The 20,314-nt window shown below is 32.7% G+C and overlaps 3 protein-coding genes across 4 annotated transcripts; 2 read left to right on the top strand and 1 right to left on the bottom strand.

The window, feature by feature from the left end:
- The first annotated feature begins 68 nt into the window (after positions 1 to 68).
- LOC107177764 (very-long-chain aldehyde decarbonylase GL1-9-like) lies at positions 69 to 563 on the top strand. Its single transcript, XM_015532166.3, has one exon. It carries the CDS (start codon positions 69 to 71, stop codon positions 561 to 563), a length of 495 nt encoding a protein of 164 aa, XP_015387652.3.
- A 2,399-nt stretch (positions 564 to 2,962) lies between these two features.
- Positions 2,963 to 6,695, bottom strand: LOC102617591 (adenylylsulfatase HINT3). Of its 2 annotated transcripts, none has more exons than XM_006484752.4 (7): positions 6,335 to 6,695; positions 6,187 to 6,257; positions 5,935 to 5,992; positions 4,579 to 4,645; positions 3,680 to 3,735; positions 3,421 to 3,474; positions 2,963 to 3,339 (listed from the first exon to the last, which is right to left on the bottom strand). In XM_006484752.4, the coding sequence occupies exons 1-7, from the start codon at positions 6,530 to 6,532 to the stop codon at positions 3,217 to 3,219; spliced, it is 627 nt and encodes a 208-aa protein (XP_006484815.1). In that variant the 5' UTR covers positions 6,533 to 6,695; the 3' UTR covers positions 2,963 to 3,216. The 2 variants fall into 2 exon arrangements, with proteins under 2 accessions (XP_006484815.1, XP_006484816.1); XM_006484753.4 differs by having other exon boundaries at positions 6,187 to 6,242; positions 6,335 to 6,688.
- Positions 6,696 to 13,832: 7,137 nt separating this feature from the next.
- On the top strand, positions 13,833 to 15,703 carry LOC102618070 (serine/threonine-protein kinase OXI1). Its single transcript, XM_006484754.4, has 2 exons — positions 13,833 to 14,554; positions 14,666 to 15,703. The coding sequence occupies exons 1-2, from the start codon at positions 14,163 to 14,165 to the stop codon at positions 15,552 to 15,554; spliced, it is 1,281 nt and encodes a 426-aa protein (XP_006484817.1). The 5' UTR covers positions 13,833 to 14,162; the 3' UTR covers positions 15,555 to 15,703.
- The last annotated feature ends 4,611 nt before the right edge of the window (positions 15,704 to 20,314 follow it).

The raw sequence follows: 20,314 nt of genomic DNA, 5'->3' as shown, positions 1-20,314 counted from the left end.
TTTCATATGGCACTGAAATTAAAAATTTCGTCAACTGATAGAAGCCACCACACAATGGCAAAATATATATGTTTATTATCAAAGAACAGAAGGCATCATTTGAGCAAATTAAAGAGACAACTATTCTCAGCCATTCTTCTCAATATGGGATAGACTTCTTGTATCGTCATATCCACTCTCAGCACCATAGGCTGGTTGTTCCTTATGCAATCGGCGCCCTTTACAATCACCCACTTGAGGGACTTTTGCTTGACACTTTGGGTGGAGCCCTCTCTTTTCTTGTCTCGGGAATGACTACACGAACAGCCGTGATATTTTTCTGCTTTGCTGTGATTAAAACTGTTGATGATCACTCTGGGCTTTGGTTGCCTGGCAATATCTTCCACTTGTTCTTCTATAACAACACCGCTTATCACGATGTCCACCATCAACTTCAGGGCTTGAAGTACAACTATTCTCAGCCATTCTTCTCAATATGGGATAGACTTCTTGGAACTCACATGTCTTACCATCTAGTCAAGCTACCTGAAGGAGGTTTTGAGGCTCGGCTAAAGAAAGACTAGATGCTATTAAGACAATTTGACTGTATCATAAATTAATTATTAAAATAATTATCAACAATACAATTACCAAAATAATTGTGGGAGTTGGAGTTCATGTGGCAGTGCTGGAGAAGGAGTTGAAAATAGAAAGGAAAATGAGTTGAAAGGGAGTGAATGAGTGCTGGAACGGATCTGTTGAAAGCGAAGAAGGAAGTGGAAGAAGGAAAATGATTTGAAAGTCACATGGGGGACAGATATCTATTACTCACGTGGGGGGGGGGGAGGGGGGGAAGGCAGCACAAGCTGCCGTTTCTCTCAGCGTTCTCTCAGGGTTCCCGATGTTTAGCAGCACTCTTTATTTTTATTGGAAAGCGAGGTGTGACTCGCTTGTTCTGGGTGTGCAAATTGTTTTGATTTTTATGAAGTAAAGGAAGAGTGGTTGATAAAGTGAGAAATTTAATTTAGATGCGGAAAACTCTAAAAGTCGCCTTAAACTTGCAAAATAACGAGAAAGATGTCAGAGGTAAAGTCGGGGATGACCGGCGACCACACTCCAATACTCAAATCAGAGTTGGATTATCTTAAGTTAGAGAGCTTGCACGCTCTCAGTAATGGAGCCTGGAAGTTGAAGGAACCTCAACCCTCGTAGTGTGTATGTTGGTTGTTGTGATGAAAATCAAATATGAATATTATCATAAGGTGTACCACGACTGCCGTGCAAGCTGGCGTTATTTTACTGGCGTTCTTTGTTGTCATGTCAGAAATATCCTTGTTCTTCGTACGTGTGGTGGCTTGAATGTTTAAAAAAAAAAAAACGTAGAGAGCAAGTTTGAGGAATATATACTTGTTAGACATAGTGTGATGGTCCCGCGTACTTCTATTAAAGTTGTTGAGAATTTACACGAGAATGTCCCAACTATCATAGCATCAACCATTTTGGCTTATTTGCTAGTGTGACAGACTGTTGTCCCCTCTTTTATAACACAAGATTTTCTCGTTGATTCATATTTTTTACTAGAGACTCAGCCAATCATTTTTGGAATTATGTCTCTTTCATTCCTTACATTTTTTAAAAATATTTTTCTGACCTTTTTATCCTTATTTGCTAACCCGAGTATCTTACAGAACACTTGGGGTAGGTGGTGTAGACCAACATTCTTGTAATTACTTTAGCAACAAAACTCCATATCAACATGTGACATTTTTCTTTGATCTTCTACTTTTCCCCCAAACAATCATCATTATTATTTCATTGCACTAGAATTTTAGATATAATATAAAAAATTTTGAAAGAGTTTTTACTCTTGCAAGTGCAACTTAACTATCATCCGCCAAACGCAGAAGTTAGCCATGGTTAATAGACTTTTCTTTGGATTTCAACATTTTGCTAGCAATAAGAGAATACTCTCATGGCATGCCTTCCAGTTCAGGTAATAATACTGGATGGCAGAAGTATTTTTTGAAATATGTCCCTACCAACAAAGATCAAAATATTTTACTAGAGAGTTTTCTTTTCAATATTCTACCGACCTATCCAAATTTGCATAAAAGGAAAATTCCTGTTGCTTCTTTACACCCTTGTTCTGTTTTTGCTTATGAGTATAATTATCATACCTTAGTGGGTGTAAGAAGAAGGTTTAGAAGTTGACGAGAGGAATGGGTGGCTTTGTGTTGGTCAATTTGGCTAGCAGGAATCACATGATTCATAGTAATGCTGTCAGTACGCCTCAAGAAGTTGTCATTGGAGTTGAGAATATAGTGAATTTGTTTAAAGCGGGCACTCTGTAAAGTGGAACCAATGCGAGTACTAAGTCTAATAATCTCAGCCTGTGTTGCCAAAGTCCTCCTAAATTACAGTATAAAATGAATGTTGATGCGACTGTCAGTTTCAAGGATGATTATACTAGTGTTGCAGTATTAATTTGTAATTCAGAGGGTGAAGTAATGGCAGCTCGAAGTGTTGATTCGTAATTTGGAGGGTGCAGTTATGGCATCTTCTATTTGCAGGGTGATTTTTTTTATGGAGATGTAGGGTTTGTGGAAGTTGTTGCTGTGCAAAAAGGAAGTCGATTTGTGAAGGACATTGGGCTGGCTCCAGCTATAATTGAATCAGACTCTCTTAATGTGGTTAGTCTCATTAGTGACAAAATAGCCAGCTGCTGTGAAGTGAGGTGGTTAATCTCTGAAATTCAAGAAATCATATCTTCTTTTGAAAGCTCTTTTAAAGTTATTTTTACTCCACGATCTCACAATGGAGCTGCACATCATCTAGCTAAATCGACTCTATGTAATTCTATCGAGAAAGTTTGGATAGAGGAAGCTCCAAGCGAGATCTATGCTTATACATATAAGAACAAATATATGTAACAGTTTTAATCAACGAAGTTTCAGTTTCCACCAAAAAAAAAAAGAGAATACTCTCATGGGTAACCAAAAGTTAAATTGAAGGGAGAAACCTCCCATCTGAATCTAACAATCTGTCATTGAACCAGCAATCAAAGACAAGAAACTAGAAGGAAGATATTCGCAGCCGAGAACAACTATGGCTATCTATGGTATCAGAACCTTTTAGTAACTAATTGCAAGCCATGCAAGAATGAGCATACTATTGATGTCACAGTCATAACTCAATAAGTAAATTACAACAATCACTGATCCAATAAAACATCACGATTCATGAGAGACTGGATTCTTGACCCTTGCTACTACATTCACAAATGTTTGATAACTTTTCTCGTACTTGATCAGCCAGTTGAGAGGTTTCCTGGTCTATCTTTAAGGGACGCCGCCTCAAACTCTGGAAAAACTCCAAACATTAATTGATCTCTCCTTGAAGTTTTGCTTGCAAGGAATAAGAAAGCAAATAAGTAACAGTTACCTCAGAAGTCCATAAGCAATCATGTGCCTTTCTGGGAATTATATGGATATGAGTCTGAAATTTCCAAATTTCAAAACCAAAATGTCAAAATTTATTGTTCTCGTCAATGTAGATCAAATAATTGCCACAACACTACATCTAAGTTCAGTTTGATAAACCAAACAAAAGAGGTGGGGAAGGAAAGAAAGAAGACAAATACAATATATTGGCATGCAATTTATTGTCAAGATCCTTTTGACTGGAACTTGTAACAACTTACGTGAAATATAACCTGGCCAGCAGCTGCACCATTGTTAACCAGCAAGTTGAATGAATCTGCATCATTCAAATGCCAAATAGGATAAATTAATCTGCTGATAGGAACAGTTTTGCTAGTACAGCAATGCGTAATGAAGAAGCATAAAACATTTCTCTTGTAAGATTTACAAATGGTCCCATCACTTTGCAGAAGTAGAGTCACTATGTTGATGAACTGATGTTTTCATTAGCATAACCTCAACATTTAAGCTGCCTAACATCAAATATTCCTCTTCGAGGACGTAATGAGAAAGAACATCTAAAGTAGCATAGACAAGTATGAAACCATCGCTGTATGTTTACAATATCAAGAATCATTATCATGAAAGACTAGGAAAGTCAAAGCTAATGTCTTCAGGCCATAGAAGATTTGCTATATAGAACAGAAATCACGGGCCATAAGAGCCAGGACACTGAAATTCATTGCTTCATGCAAGTACCTAATCACCCTGTAATTTACCCAATGAACAAGTTCATGAAAAGCAAATCAGCCACTCCCACATGCAGTATCAAATCATTCAAAGCAAATGCACAAAACAAATAACTAAATAAGTACAATAGTGTGTCTAACAAGAAGTTTCAGTATATGTAACTCATATACATCAGAAAAATATTCACTGTCAACAATGACATTCTAACAGATATTACTGAACAACAAAATTTGGTCTCCATAATTTTATCACTATTGTCCATGTGACATCACTGAAATCACATTCACAATGCCAAAATACCCCCAACCAGTAGCACTTTTTATACATGATAGAGCCAAGAAGCCAAGAGAGTAACTGGGCAAGAAAAAAAGAGGGAGGTGAGAGTGAGATAACTTAGTTGTAACCGCCGTATAGAAAATTTGGCACATACCAGCATCTGTGGCTTTCATGATTGCATTGCTGATTAAAGGTACCTTTGCGCACATTGCAGCTACCACCTGCCCAACAAACTCATTGAAATACACATAAAAGACAAAGAAAAATGGATCTTTCTAGATAAGAACTCCTGTACTGAAATTTTTAAAAGGGATGGCAAACTCCAGCAACATAAAATGGGCAAGAAATCTTATAGGAAATGAGAGTTTGATCAATGAGGATATTACTACACACTTAACAGAATTATTATTCTCCTTGACCGGTAGAATCTAATGTTTGAACAAATGGACAGACAATTATACGTTAGTAATCATGCATGTGTCGTGACTACAACAGACAGGATTACTATTTATTAAGACATTTGAGCCCCTATTGTCAAAAAGGCATCCATTAAGCAAAAACATATAATCCTATATTAGAATACAAACTACTATTACTGGAAAGACCATGATTTGAAAGTACTGGCAAATATCTACATGAGAAACATTCAGATTCTAATTTTGTTGTAGAGAATGGAGAACCAGAAAGAACGCTGTCAAAATGCTCATACATGCACCTCAAGGTTCCTTCAAGAGGTTCACAGTGAAATGGTAAAAGTTTGATAAAAGTAGAACCACGAAAAACAAGACAGCACAATCTATCTTATCCTGTATTTCCAATATCCAGAACTTCCCACTTGCTGGCGCTGTGACTGGAACACCCAACTCAAACATTCACTATGACTCCATAAGTACCCTACAAATTGTTTAGAGTGAATTTACCATGTTTTGATGTAAACTGTGTGTTCACTTGCTTCATATGTCTTATAGCAGCACCTTCTCACAGTCTTTGAGAAGTATATCATGACATCAACATGGTTTGATGCAAACCAGATTTTTTTTTTTTTTTTTTTCGATTTCCTCAGTAATTTCAAACACATGGAGAGACAGACACACAACCATGATACAGTTGTAAGTCAGCCAAAGTCATGAAAGAATCTTTGCTTCATAAATACTACTAACAACTGCTTCAACAAGCAAATTCTTTTACATGGACCTTTTACCTCATTCTGAAATGGGAGTTCCTTCGTAGATACAACAATACTGGACAGAGATATGATAGCCACAACCACCAATCTCAACCGAAATCTTCTGCTCGCCAAGAAGTGCCCATGTTGTTAATTTTCAAGTTCATTTCAACTTTTGTTCTAGAAATTTCAAGTTTTGTGCAAGATAAACCAAATTTTTGTTGGAGTTTGTATCTTATATATACCTAATATTAGTCAATCCTTGTATTATAAAGTAACAATGACAATACACATTATATAAAACAGACAATGCATAAGGACTCCACAAACTAGAAATTTACTTACAGATGGAGGAGTCGCATCCAAGCAAGAGAAATGAGATTTCGGGACAATAAGAGAGTGCCTAAGAAACAAGCACGAAACTGTAATGAGCAGACCACAAACAAAATAAAATTAAAATCAAAGATTTCGAAAACAAAAATGAACGTATAAATTATCACAGACTCACGAGTACAGACTTCATTTCCAGAACCTTCTAATTCTACTAACATCAGCAAGAATGTAATAAAAATTTATATTGGATAGATGATACCTTACCCAAGACTCAGAGGATTGGTATCCAAAATACACAGGCACGTGTCGTCTTCATAGAGCTGTAACAAACAAAACTGAAAACCAGATCAAACAATTAAAGCCTTAAAAAAAAAAAAAAATTCACCTAGCACCTTATTTTTTCGAAATTTACCTTGACAGCAGGAGATTCGCCCCGGATAATCTTGCAAAAAACGCAGTCGTTTTCATGACCGCTCTCCTGCGAACGACTCAATCGCTGCTGCGCGCAAAACGACGCCGAAACGCCTGACGAAGAAGAAGAAGAAGGAGCCGGACCTGTGGGGAGTAAATGTGAGGAGAGGACAGCAAGCCTCCGTTTCGGTGTTCCCATTTGAGGCTATACCTATGATATCGGTGTCTGTGAATTCGCCACGTGCGTCGTCATGTTCATTCTGAGAGAAAGGAGAAGAGAGGAATTGGAAGTATTATGTATTATTATATGTATTATTATTGTTCGAAGTTCGAACCGATTGTTCTGTGAGGATGTGAAGTTGTAATAGTGACTGGTCGATTGGTGGCTTATCCAATTTCATCCACCGGACCACAAGCATGATTTTTATTTTTAAAAAAAAAAAGTTTTGTCCTCTCTCAATCCCATAAACAAATTGTATTTTTGAATTTTTATCAATTGGCTGTGTAATTAATTAATTAATTAATTTTTAATTTTATTTTCAAGATGTTTCTTAGTTTATCGAATGAAGAAGTTTTTAATTTGTAGTGTGATATATTCAAATTTATTAACTTCGTAATTTGAATGAATGAATGAATAATAATAATAATAATAATAATAATGGAGTGTCCAAGTGATATGCAATAGTTTTGATGGTTGAAGTTGAATTTATTAACTTTTTTCGTTATTGTTGTTGTAATTGAATTTTGTTTTTTTCCTGAGAGTATATACTCATATATGAATTTTGTTACTCCTCGTGAGAAACTGAGAATACCAAAAGCAGTAGACCACCAGGCGCGTGTATTATTTTCTTTTAACTACTCGTTTTCAAATGAAATTAACCCACTAGAAGTTTTGAGCTTTTTGGGCTAAAAATGTGTAAACATGATCGAAGATGGGCCTGCACATTTAATACTAAATTCTAATAAGCTTTTTTATTTTTTAAAATCTCATTCTAATAATTTTAAAAGTGCTTTTGGCACATTATATTCTATTACATTAATTATATTACATTAAGTTGTAATATAATATTATATTGGTATAATATAGACTGTATTGTATAAAATAATTTTTCATTTTAATATTTTTGTTAAATTAATATTTTAAGATTATTTGAGTTTTTAATTTTATTTAATATTATTTATTTATTTATTTATTATTTTAACTAAAGGAATTATAAAAAAAAAAGCAAATGTGAACAAGACCGTATTACAGAAACCCACCCCCCCCCCCCCCAAGTTTATTTAATTCTGAACTATTCATATTATGGTGTATTATAGTACATCGTAATGTGAACAAGAAAATTTACCAAACATGGGTTGCATTGCATTAGCTAATGCAATCCCATGTAATATCGTGTACCAAACAAATCCTAAGAGTAGTCTATTTATAAATACTCTTATTATTATTATTTACAGTGGCGAGCCTATAGTTGGGTTACACTGGACTGTAGCCTAGTCTTGATCAGGAAAAAATTATTTCATATCCCTCATGTTTTTATTAAATTTATATAATAATAGAATTTTTATTTTATTTTCAAATATGTCCTTAATTAATTATATTTTTTATTTGAAATTAGTGACTTATTTTATAAAATGATTAATTTGTATATTTATTTGAATAGATTGAAAACATTAGAGGGCTAATGTTATTATTGTTTTAGTTTATTTAAAAAATATATAATTGAAAAAAAAAATAAGCCAATCTAATATAAATTGTCACTAGTATTAAAAATACTTACAAAAATGACATGTAATAGCAATACCAACATTTTCATAAATTTTTTATGTGAATTTTGAGTTTTCATTTAGTATTTACATTAGCTAAGAGTATAGGTAAGAAAATAAAATTTGAGTATTTTGAGGAGTTTTTGATAAAAGAATTATCGGCATCTGATTCTTCAAAAGAGAGTTAGAGCGCCTACCAAAGAAACAGCGACACTTAAATATGTTTTTACTAAATGAGTTTCATTTATTATTTAAATTTTTGACTAACAATATATTTATAATTTTAAAAGATGAATAAATTTTAGTTGTTTGATTTATTTAAATCTATTAATTAAGTACTTGACTTCAAACATTAAAGTTTTACTTGTGAGTTTTAATTGATTGTAATTACATATATTGATTTAATTTAGCATAAAATTCTTAATTGATTTATTAATTCTATACAATTATATGTTATTATATGTTGTAATGTCAGATTTCATAATTAAAAAATAGTGTTTTAACCCGAGGTAATATAAATTCTTGGGCCCGCCCCTGGTTATTTATAATATTAATTATACTTAAAATTACCGACCAAGAAATGACCATGTAATATATTTTATACACAAACTGTTCTCTCACACACAGACGTAGAAGAATTTTGGAGTGAGAGAGAAAGAACGTTATGTGAGAAGCAAGATCTAAACTGATATTAAGAATTTGTATATATTTCTTGTACTGATTTTTTTATCTTTTTAGAATCAATCTAAACATAAAAGAATATAAAGAAAAAAGTAGATTTCGATTCACATTTTGGCTTGATTATAAGAAGTTAATGAATACAAAGTGTTGGCTCCACTGGCAATGGAGTCCCCTTAAGTGGCTTGACTGGGTTTGCTCCTCAATTCGAGTCGCAGGGAAGTCGTCTTTGTTGGGAGAATCTGTGCCTCTCGGTTCGAGCGAGGACTTCTAATCTGGGTTGTGGTACAGGCTTAAAGGTGCCTCCCACAGTTGGGGCCCTCCCCAAGATACCTCGTGGTCAAAACCAAAAAAAAAAAAAATAGAAAGTTTGGAAACTGTTTACTTATAATTAGTGGAGGATAATTTATACGCAGTGAAACCTTTTCTCTAACCTAAATTTCGGTCTATCATCACGGATTTGTGATTAAATGTTAAATTATTCTAAATGTATCGGAGAAATAACAAAATAATCCTTGTGGTAATAGGTTCAAAAATGTTTTACAAATTTCTAAGACTTGTTTAAAAACGAGTCTATGTATCTTTAAAAAAATTATGTGTGACCATATTTTGAAGTAAGAGGATCTTTTACTATTTCACCAAGCTACGGGAAATTGTCATTTTCTAAAATATTTGATATATTTTAAATAAATCATTATCTATTTTAACTTTGGTTCCCGACCCCAAGAATCGGATCATTAGGTAACAGGATCATAGTCCAACTCCATGGGCCAATTCAGATTGCCCAGCTGATATTTGTTGATTCTCCGGATGCTGGATGGTTAGAGATGTGGGTCAAGCTCCAGCCCATGATTGAAATGCGTGGGGCCTTAACTTTTAGAGTGGGACTATTATCACCCTTGTAACATTCTTTTCAAACCCCTTTTCTATCCAAACCTTCTATAATTCCCAAAACATCCTTTTCTATTTTTTCAGTTTCTTTTTTATTCAAAAAGAAAAACAATTCAGTTTCCTCCAAACAACTCTAATTACAAATATTGTTTTTTATAAAATTTTGAATTATTAAATCATATATATTTTGCTAAAAAAAAATCAGATATATGTATGAATTAAGTAGAATTAAAGTGGACTCAAATACATATTATTTATTTTTTTAAATTAAAAATAAGTTTAGAAAGAAAAAGTTGTTTGTGAGGGAACAAAAATTCTAAAAGACTTTGGTGTAGTTGTATGGGCTTAAAGAGTTAGAGAGAGAGAGATATATATATAATGGCATAATTAGATTTATTTTGTTCGTTAATGTAATTGTAATAAGAAAGGGGTTTTATAAAGATTATATAGGGGTGCCAATAGTTCAACTCTAACTTTTATGCTCCAAACCTCAATTTGTCCTGTCCATGAGAAAAAAAAACCTCGGCAAAGAATATATGTTATTGAGACAAATGAATTTGTTTTCTTATCTCTATTTTCTTCATTCCAATATAACTTATAGTACCCCTAATCTATACCAAAACTTCCATCTTAATACACATATTCATTAATTTTACATTAATGATCTTATCAATCACAAGACAACGTTGCTTAATATTTTATATGTGTTGTAAATTGTAGAACGCATATGTGGATTCCACCAAATAGTGATCTCCCCATTATCTTCTTTATTGTTAACAGTCCTAAGTGCTCTCTCCATTAACGTTCTTATAATTAAGAAATGCAAGCGCTCCACCCACTAATGCCTATATATTACTCTTCCCTTACTAATGATAAGACACAATATATTTTCTCCTTGAAAGTATTCTACTCTTGTTTCTTCAATTTTCATCTCTCTATGAATGTAGCATTATTTGCTCAGATATCATTTTTAAATAATTACTTACATACGATTCCTTTAAATTATAACATCCATTTCCTCCAATTCATAACAATATGAGATATGTTCATATATGCATACTCTTTGTACCAAAATATTATTGTAGTTTGGCAAAACTTTGACAAAATTTGTAAAAAGACTAAATCATCCCACATTACTTAGTTCCTCAAAACTATGCTCTAAAAATATAGTAATATAAACTAAGTTAACCACTTCGTTGTATTCTTGATCCACGAACTCATATTAAAGCGAATATACACTTTTCTAATGGAGGTTAATAATGTGATTATAATACACATCAAACGCGTCCAAGCCTCACTGCTCCTTCCACAGCATTTCTTTGAGCTAATTGTTTTGATGTTTTGTTTGGTGAAGAAACTCCTCAAACCAAATTGCCCACTGATCATTCATCAACCAATGGAATTAATTATCACTTTTGTCAAAGTTTATATACTTGACCTTATCTAACTCTATTAAAAAGGGATATTAATTTCGATTGATATCATTATCAATGACAAAACTATGTTGCTCTCAGGGTGTAACATTCTCCCAATTGTGGCGTTTTCTGGTTCAATTATTTGTAGTCCCTACCGGTTTTCATATTTAACATCTAAAGTCCTATTTGTTTCCCTAGAAAAATAAAAATCCTATTTATTTAAATTTTTATGAGAACATGGAATCTCTTTCTTCTTTCTTCTTCCACTCTCCTACACGTTTCTTTACTTATTTTTCGCTGTCTTTTTCTTATTTCTTCTTCTTGTCCTTCAGCATTAATGTATTTCGGTTTCCGGTTGTTATTTTAAGAGCATTCAATAAGTGATTGATTTTGATTTCGGATTAGGTATGGACATATGGTGGTGAGTTAAACAGATTGAAATTGTGGATGAATTTGAGGTGGGATTTTAAGGAAATTATTGAAGAGATTGGATGTTACGTGGGATTTTACCCTTCTGTTAATGTATAGATTCATTAGTTGTGGTGGTTAGAAATTAAATGAAAAGTGGAGGGTGCAAGTGTTAGATTTTCTAATAACCAATTTGCTTTGTTTAGCATCCAAATCCAATCAGCTCCACATTTTTCCTTTGATTTTCTTGAACGATTAAAAAAAATAAAATTTTATTGGATTTTGAAGGAAAATTTAGAAGAAAGTCTATTGAAAATTAAGAATAACATTATGTTGTATTGATACATGACAAAATACCTAAGTAAAAGTTACAGAGATTAAAAGCTATGCTTGATGCAAATAATAGATGCTTGTGTGTTTGATTTCATGTCAGATTTCAAATTAAGCTGTATAGTTGATTGTAGAAGTTAGAATGAATGGAGTAGGAAATTCACTAACTCATAAAGTAAGGAGGAAATTCATGATAATGCCTATGGTACGTTAATTTTCAACAAAGAGCATTTTCAGAAAACAATAGGGTCTGTAGTGTTAATAACCAAATAACACATCCGTTGAAGCAACGGCAAAACGGACAAAACTTGGTGTACCTTGGCACCATGCACACGATGGCTGGATTCCCGATATCAATCTAGTGACTCCTTAGTTGGGGTAAACACTTATGGTTAGTGGGTAGGAAACTTGCTAAGCTGCATATGATATAACTTACATCAATTTATAAGTAATCTTTTTTATGACTCAATTATTATTAGTCAAATAACTAAAGGAACTTACTAAGTTGTATATGATATAACTTATATCAATTTATAAGTAATTTTTTTTACTCAATTATTATTAGTAAAATAACTAAGGGTCATGAGAAATTACTTACAGGTTGATGTAAGTTACATATATTATAATTTAGCCAGCCTCTACTATCTCCTGCACTTAAGATAAGTAGCATTAAAACATGTTTTAAACTTGGGAATGTTTGTTATCAGTCTACCTAATAATGTCGCGTCAATGAAAATTATTGAGACATAACTCAGAAATTATTTAATTATTCCATTCGAAAAATCATAAAATATTCTTTCGATTTTTTTTGTTCCACATTTTTTTTCTCGTTGTAATTCAAATCGAGAGGGATTTTGAGATTTTCAACAGTTTCTCATGCATTCATCGTTTATCCCCACTATTTAGTTCCTTAAAATTATGCTCTAAAATTTACGCCTAGTAACTTTGTTTTTTTTTTTTTTAAATGAAGTGAAAGTGAGTAAATTTTAAATTGATTTTTTAACATATATCTCGCTCAAACTTGGATTGCGAAGTGCAACCAAATATTATATTCTTAACACATCATTAGCCTCATTTCGACGATATTAACGTTTATTGATATGATTTCATGGACCGTTTTGCAAACAAAAATTATTCTGTGATCCTTCCAATCCCATAATTTCAGACCCGGTCCTTCGTGTCGTGATTATAATATTTAAACGCGTCCAAAGTTGCTTTTCTATACTCTTATGTCGTGTGCAAGAAAAGTTGCCATCCAGTTATATATGACTAGCGTTTAACACGTTGTTGTTGTGATGTTTTTTATATATATAATGTTATTTAATCTGGATTTTACAATTTATTAAAGAGCAGTGCTATACATCTATAATTTTATCCTAAAAAATTATCTCTAGTATTCATCAATTAATTGGTGCGACAATATAATTAATTTATTTTTGACACATCATTTAAAATGACGTTTGAGATAATAAAAAATTTATGATGTTTATTATTACTATGTATTAAAATTTAACAAAACTATTATACCATACCGTTTAATAACTTTTCTCAAATTTTATCAAAACTTAGAAACGTGAATTGGATAATTTACATATATAAATGATCTATCAAATATTCCTAACCATATTAAAGTAGGGACAAACAAAAATATAAAAAAAAACACATATAATATATTAAAATATGTGTTTTTAAAATTTTTTAACTTATTTCGAACTTTAATATAACAAAAAAATTTATGATAAAAACCCCTCTCTCTCTCTCTATCTCTATATATATATATATATGTATATAAACTTATTATTTAAAACAAATTTAGTGTTGCGGTGCAGTGGTTTCTGCCCTCCCACCGAAAATCGAAAAAAAAAACAAATTTAGAGTTCCAAAATTTGACACTGTTCTTAAAATATATATATATATATATATTGACACGGTTGCTTCTACTCTTTAATTAAAGTTGTAACAGCTCTCGATTCGGTCCGTCCGCGCCCGCCTTTGATGAAACATGAGTCATGCTTGCTGCCGCTTTCCTCATACTTTCTAGAACGGAACAGCCCGTTCTCCCCCAATTACCTCGTCAAAACCCAACCAACAGTGCAGATCTCGCCACGTATTCCAAACTCCCCTTACGTGTCACAATCAGAGCACGTTACCAAATCTTTCATGGAAATTTCCCACAGTTCGTTCTACTTCGTCTCCAAGCAAAAAAGGTCATTTAAAAAGCAGCCTTAAGAATAAAAAAGGCTCTCCGTAGTCCATTTTCTCCTGGACTCCTCGAGTCGTGAATCCAGCAGTCTCTCTCTCTCCCCTCTCTCTCACCAACTCCATCTCCAAGTTTCCGCCATCATGAACGATGTCGTAAATGACCGTCCAATTCGAAGCTTAGATTTCAGTTGCCTCAGAATCGTATCAGCTCTCGGCCGCGGTGCCAAAGGAGTTGTGTTTCTCGTCAAGGACGTGGAATCAAGTGAGAGCTTCGCTTTGAAGGTCATCTGGAGGGACTTAATTGAGAAGAAAAGCAAAGAATTAACTAATAATGATAATGGCGATAAGTATAGGAGGATTAGCTTTGAACAGCGCGTATTAAGAAACGTCGAGCATCCGCTTCTGCCGAGATTACGAGGAGTTTTGTCTACTGACAAATTCGTTGGCTACGCCATCGATTATTGTCCCGGACGCGATCTCCATTCTCTCCGGAAACAACAAAGTGAGCAAATGTTCTCCGATGACACCATCAGGTAAAGTGGTAAACCGGAAAAGAAAAAAAAAAAAAAAATATATATATATATATATATATATATCAATTTGAAGTTCGTAATTACGCTAATACATTTTATTTTATTTTACAGATTTTATGCCGCGGAACTGGTGTTGGCATTGGAGTATCTTCACAATATGGGCATCGTTTATAGGGATTTGAAGCCCGAAAATATTATGATTCAAGAAAACGGCCACATAATGCTCGTCGATTTCGATCTCTCCACGAAACTATCGCCGAAAACACCTCAAGCTTCTCCGAAAACGGTTCTCGCCGCGAATACGAGGTCGGGGATCAAAAAACGACGGTCGTTCTTGTCGAAGTTCTGCAGCTCAGGGATTTCTCTGGAAGACCCCGTCCATTCGCCTCGTATCGGGCCCGATCCGCCCTCGAGATCCGACTCCGACTCGTCCGAAAAGTCTAACTCGTTCGTCGGAACGGAGGAGTACGTGGCGCCGGAAATCATAGAAGGCAAAGGACATGATTTTGCTGTGGATTGGTGGTCGTTAGGGGTTGTTCTACACGAAATGCTGTACGGCGCGACGCCGTTTAGGGGTAGTAGCAGAAAGGAGACGTTCTATAGGATTTTGTGTAGGCCACCTGACCTCGTGGGCGAACCGACGCCGTTGAGGAATTTAATTAGGAGGCTGTTGGAGAAAGATCCGACGAAGAGGATCGGCGTGGAGGAAATCAAGGGCCACGAGTTTTTTAAAGGTGTAAATTGGGAATTACTGTTGAAGATTTCGCGGCCGCCGAATATTCCTGCACGATTTGAGCATGAGAATAATGAGAGCGATGGTAGGGGTAGAGATGGAACAAAAGAAATTGACGTGGAGAAATTTGTCCAAGGAATTTTTGCGGGCGGTGGCGATGCTGAACAAAAGAATGAAGTAAATGATGAGATGAATAAAAATAGAGGAGGAGAGAAAGTAAATAATCAACGTCATGCTTGTGAAGAGGATAACTTTTTGGTTTTTTAACTATTTTTTCATTTTTTTTTTAATTTTTATATATGGGTTATAAAATTTAACTATGATCCATTGATAGTTTATGATGATGATGATGATGAAAAATATTTGTAGATGAAATTATTGGAGTAATTTATGCACCTAAAATCATTTGTCCTAAAGTGAAATTGTATTACTTGTACAATACTTAATTATTAGTCGATTCACTAAAGGTAAAACAATTATTTACTGTACGTAATTGTTGAGACCTTTTTACCATGGTTTGGTGGGATTAGAATTACAAATATGAGTGAGCTAAGTATTTTCCAAATATTAATGAGTAAATATATCACATCATAGGGTCAAGAGTCAGAGGGTACCATAACAAAATTGATTTATTTAGTCTGGAGTGTGAAAATTAAAGGTCCTATCTTGCCCACGCATAGAACAATTAATTTCCATTTGATAAGTAATTATTTACCTTTTAGATTGTCTTGTCCGCTTACTCACCGAAAGAAAAGAATCAAATAAATGCAGCTTTTTATAATGTGAGGAGCAATTGAAAAATGACTATATTTGCATTGCAAAAACGTTGAATGTGAAACATTAAACAAACAAGGTCGAAAACCACTAAGGTTTGGCCCCGTGGTTAGAATCACTTTCTCATAAGTGTCAGGGAAGTGGTTTGAGCCTTCGCAAACATATTACAAGGATTTAATTTAAATTTTCTTCCTCAAAATTTGAGTGAATACGGTTTTTTTTTCAAGAACGGAGTTGATATAAACTAGTCTTAGTAACGTCCCTTGAATATTTAAGAGGGTTAAAAATATGAGCGGTGCCATATCAGAGTTGGTGTAAATTGGTTTCAATGATTGTATGATTTTAAATATCATAAGCAATAGTTTCCTAAGAAAAACAAACAAGGTGGAAGGTATAATAATTGCTAGGGGTTGACAACTAAGAAATAATAGCTACGGACTTTCTTAGTTTTGAAATTCAAGGGCCGCAATCTATTGAAAAAACGGGGAGTGTGATTAAGAAAGTTTGAGTTTTTTTATAATATTGTGAACAATGATGATTTTTAATCGATAAATAATATGTTACTAAGTTTTAACGGCGTTATAAAATCAAAATTCGACTAATAAGGGGCGGAGCTTTGAGTCCAACTCTACATGAGCCAAATTTAAACGTTTGAAAATTGATTACATGATTTTTTTTTTTCAATTGTATAGGTTGTAACATTTAAACATTTTATTTCCATAATGCAAAAATTAGTTTCTTAATAAAAAAAGATAACACAAATTTAAAGAGACCAAAGTCCACAAAATATCAACAAAAATATAGGCTCATTTGTTTTTAACAAATGAAAGAGAAATAATCAGTTAAAATAAATTAATAATTACAAATATTCGAGTTATTATTAGTATTAATATTTGTGGGATCATACAACTTAAATGATATTTTTCTCTACAATTTAAAAATTATTAAAGAATGTGCAGTGTTACAAGGGTCAAAATAAAAAATTTACATCATTACATATAATGTTTTATTTAGAAATTCATTAATTTCTTTTAAAAAAAAATTACAGGGCACTTGTTTGGATGGGGCACCTCCCCCGTCGAGCAGTAAACAAGTATGAAATAAGTAATTATTTTAAAGTCAAAATTAAATTAAATTTAAAAAAAAAATGAGCCTTTTCCGAAATTTCGAGCAGATTCATAATCACGTGTTTCAGAGAATGAAAACTGGAACTGGGTTTCAAGACTCGCGAGTCTCGACGCCTTGTTGTCAACGGCAAACAAAATCTTTGACTTAATGGACATTACAATAAGTAAATAAATAAATAAATAAATTCTACCTTCTAGAAACCCTAAATTATACAACTAGGATAACAAGAAGAAAGAACCAATTAAAATAAATCGGAATTAAAAAAAAAAAAAAACCTATGTTTTGGATTGCAAGTATGGTTGGATGATTGTGTATAGCTAATATTTTGTTTACTATTTGATTTGTGGCTTTATGAAAAACTCCAGTTTCTATCAAAAAAAATAAAAATTAAAAATCAACTTCTAATGCTTATTCATTTATTTATTTTCAATATCCTTCCATTTCTCAATTCGAGCTATTTATTGGGCCTCAGTTGGGTGATTGTTGTTTGGAAAAAAAAAAATTATTTAGTTTATATCAACTTCTAACAATAATTTTAACAGAAATGTAAAACACATGGTATGATTTTAAATGATCTTATTACGATTATCCTATTAAAAAAACCCATCAAAAACATACTTACAAGATGCAAATAGTACCAACATATAGTATAATTTTTTTAATTGTAAAATATCAATGTCATTGTAATTGAAATTATAGGAGTAGTAATGAATACACTGCTGATTACAAAAACTACCCCTCTTTGGGAGAAGAAAGCAACTCAGCACAGGAAGCTTGTCAATTGATTGATTGACAAAACTCAGCGTTTCGACACTCAAATTCGACAAAATCATGGCAGTTGGCTTGTGGATAACCCTTTCACATTGAATTTCAAGCAAAAATTTGACAATGAATTCAACTTTGAGTTGGCTTATGATCTATGGACCAGCACTTCTTGCAAGCCGCAACATATATCAATATCAGCTTTGAGAAACTCTCGCGTTAAATTTAGGCTCATCTCCCCATTTTTGTAACCAAACAAACACCATCAGGAGCCGCATGAATTAATTGAGCTGTCTCTTCATAAAACAGATCGAATTTGAGTAGCTGTTTGACAAAATGAGTGGAGATGTAAATTTATTTTTGTGAAAATTCATAATCATATGATATAGGGTCTGACTACGGTATTCAATCTATAAAATACAGTATCAATGGAGTAATATAGTCACAACTTCTGACATAATTGCATTAATTAAAAAAAATTACTTGGGTCATAAAATTTGTTTGTATAATAAATTCATTAATTTCATATTAATTTGTACAAAATAAATTCATATAATTTTCGTTGCTCTATTATTTAGTATTTACTTTAACAAATGAGGTTTTTTTTTTTTTTTTTTTTTGGGTGGGCATAATATTCAATACGTGGTTGCATTGTTGATCGCATTTCACATACTCACATGATATTGTTGGGTACTAAAAGCAAACTAGAGTTTTGGACCTTAATGATGTATATTATGAGCGAAAAAAAAGTTAGGTCTTGTGCCATGTGATGGTGCACCAAATATAGGGACTTCCCTCTGGTAGTTATTTTCAGTATATATATTTATTTCATTTGCGTATAGTCTGCATCACCGTCCCAGGAATTTATATAAGCACTCTTAACTACCGCCTATAACTTGTCCTGTCAGTTTTGATTTTTTGGCCAAGCCTCTTCCGAATAGTTCTGTTGTGTCTGAATTTGATGCTCTTGTCTGTGGTATCTATTGATTGATACCATACTATTTAGTTCCTCCGAATTAAATATTTATTCGTGTTTAATACAGAGATGATAAGATACCAGCTAACTGCATTTCTTCCACAGAAAATATTTTTAAAAAATAAAATTGCATAATGAATTAATTGCAAAGCCAAGAATATTCTTAATGAAAGTGGAATATGGTTAGATTGGTGGTTGGAGAGAGTTCAGACCTCATACAGCTTTGTCCAGCGAAATTGCGATGACTCGAGATTTTTTTTTTTTTTTTTTTTTTTTTTGGAAAAAAGAAAATGGTTTTGATCAAATATTATATTATTTTTTAAAATTGACTATCAATTTGTATAATTCTACAAAACATAGTTGTATTTAATTGAAGGTCCCATTGCAAATAAAGCAAGACGTCCCATTACTTGATTCCTCCTCCACCAGCCAAGTCTTCATGAAAGGCCATTATTACTTGGAGCCTAAGATTTGGTCAAAATAATCTCTGAGTTTTTCATATTTGTATGACCTCATTGTTATCGTCAGGCGAGGACTAAAACCATCCAACAAATAAACTAAACCCTCATTCGTGACATAAATTGTAACAATTTCAACACTTCAAAACTCACAGTTCACATTCTTAAAAAATAAAAATAAAAATAAAGATAAAATGTGTCCAATTTTGACTCCCCTTTTCTTTTTTTTTTTTAAAGAAAAAGAATTCAATTTCCATAATACAATTCAATGGAGATGAGCTTATCGAGATTTTGTTGTTTACATTTGTAAGTCATGTCATGCAACAGTATCCCAGTAGAACTAGGAGTCGTAGTTTGGCTTCGCCTTTTCGAATCCATTCAAATTAAATGAATTTTAATTTGAAAATATTAATTCGTTTAATAGATGGATGAATTCAATCACAACGAATCGAATCTGACTTTAAAATTCATTTGTATTTTGTAAAATACTAATTTTGTGGTTATTTTATTTTACTTGATCATTATTTATTAATTATTATATTTGTAAACAACTTCAAATTCAAATTTTTTTTGTTATAAATTTTGCATAAATGAATTAATGAATTAAACACGAATATCCGTGTAATAAACAAATCGAATCTAAATTCTAAGATTATGATTCATTTTTTAATCCATTATATTTTGACCTAATTTATTAAAGATTTGATTTGAATTCCATTTGTTTATTCAATTTACCACCCCTTAAGTAAATTACAATTCAATTTCAATGAATGAAACCCAAATTTAGAATTCATTTGTATTTTGTAAGATACTAATTTTGTGGTTATTTTATTTTGCCCAATCATTATTTATTAATTATTTTATTTGAAAACAAATTCAAATTCAATTGATTGTTATAGATTCCGCATAAATGAATTAAATAAATCTAA

This window comes from Citrus sinensis, chromosome 4 (genome assembly GCF_022201045.2).
Source record: "Citrus sinensis cultivar Valencia sweet orange chromosome 4, DVS_A1.0, whole genome shotgun sequence".
Taxonomy (NCBI): Eukaryota; Viridiplantae; Streptophyta; class Magnoliopsida; order Sapindales; family Rutaceae; genus Citrus; species Citrus sinensis.
The sequence above is the reverse complement of the archived record's forward strand: the minus strand, read 5'-3'. Positions and strand labels throughout refer to the sequence as shown.

Coding starts and splice junctions, on each gene's coding strand:
- LOC102618070 (XM_006484754.4), top strand. CDS start 14,163: ATGAACGATGTCGTAAATGACCGTCCAATTCGAAGCTTAGATTTCAGT. Junction 14,555..14,665: donor TTCTCCGATGACACCATCAG/GTAAAGTGGTAA, acceptor TTTATTTTACAG/ATTTTATGCCGCGGAACTGG.
- LOC102617591 (XM_006484752.4), bottom strand. CDS start 6,532: ATGGGAACACCGAAACGGAGGCTTGCTGTCCTCTCCTCACATTTACTC. Junction 5,993..6,186: donor ACCAATCCTCTGAGTCTTGG/GTAAGGTATCAT, acceptor CTTGTTTCTTAG/GCACTCTCTTATTGTCCCGA. Junction 3,475..3,679: donor CTGGCCAGGTTATATTTCAC/GTAAGTTGTTAC, acceptor TGGAAATTTCAG/ACTCATATCCATATAATTCC.
- LOC107177764 (XM_015532166.3), top strand. CDS start 69: ATGTTTATTATCAAAGAACAGAAGGCATCATTTGAGCAAATTAAAGAG.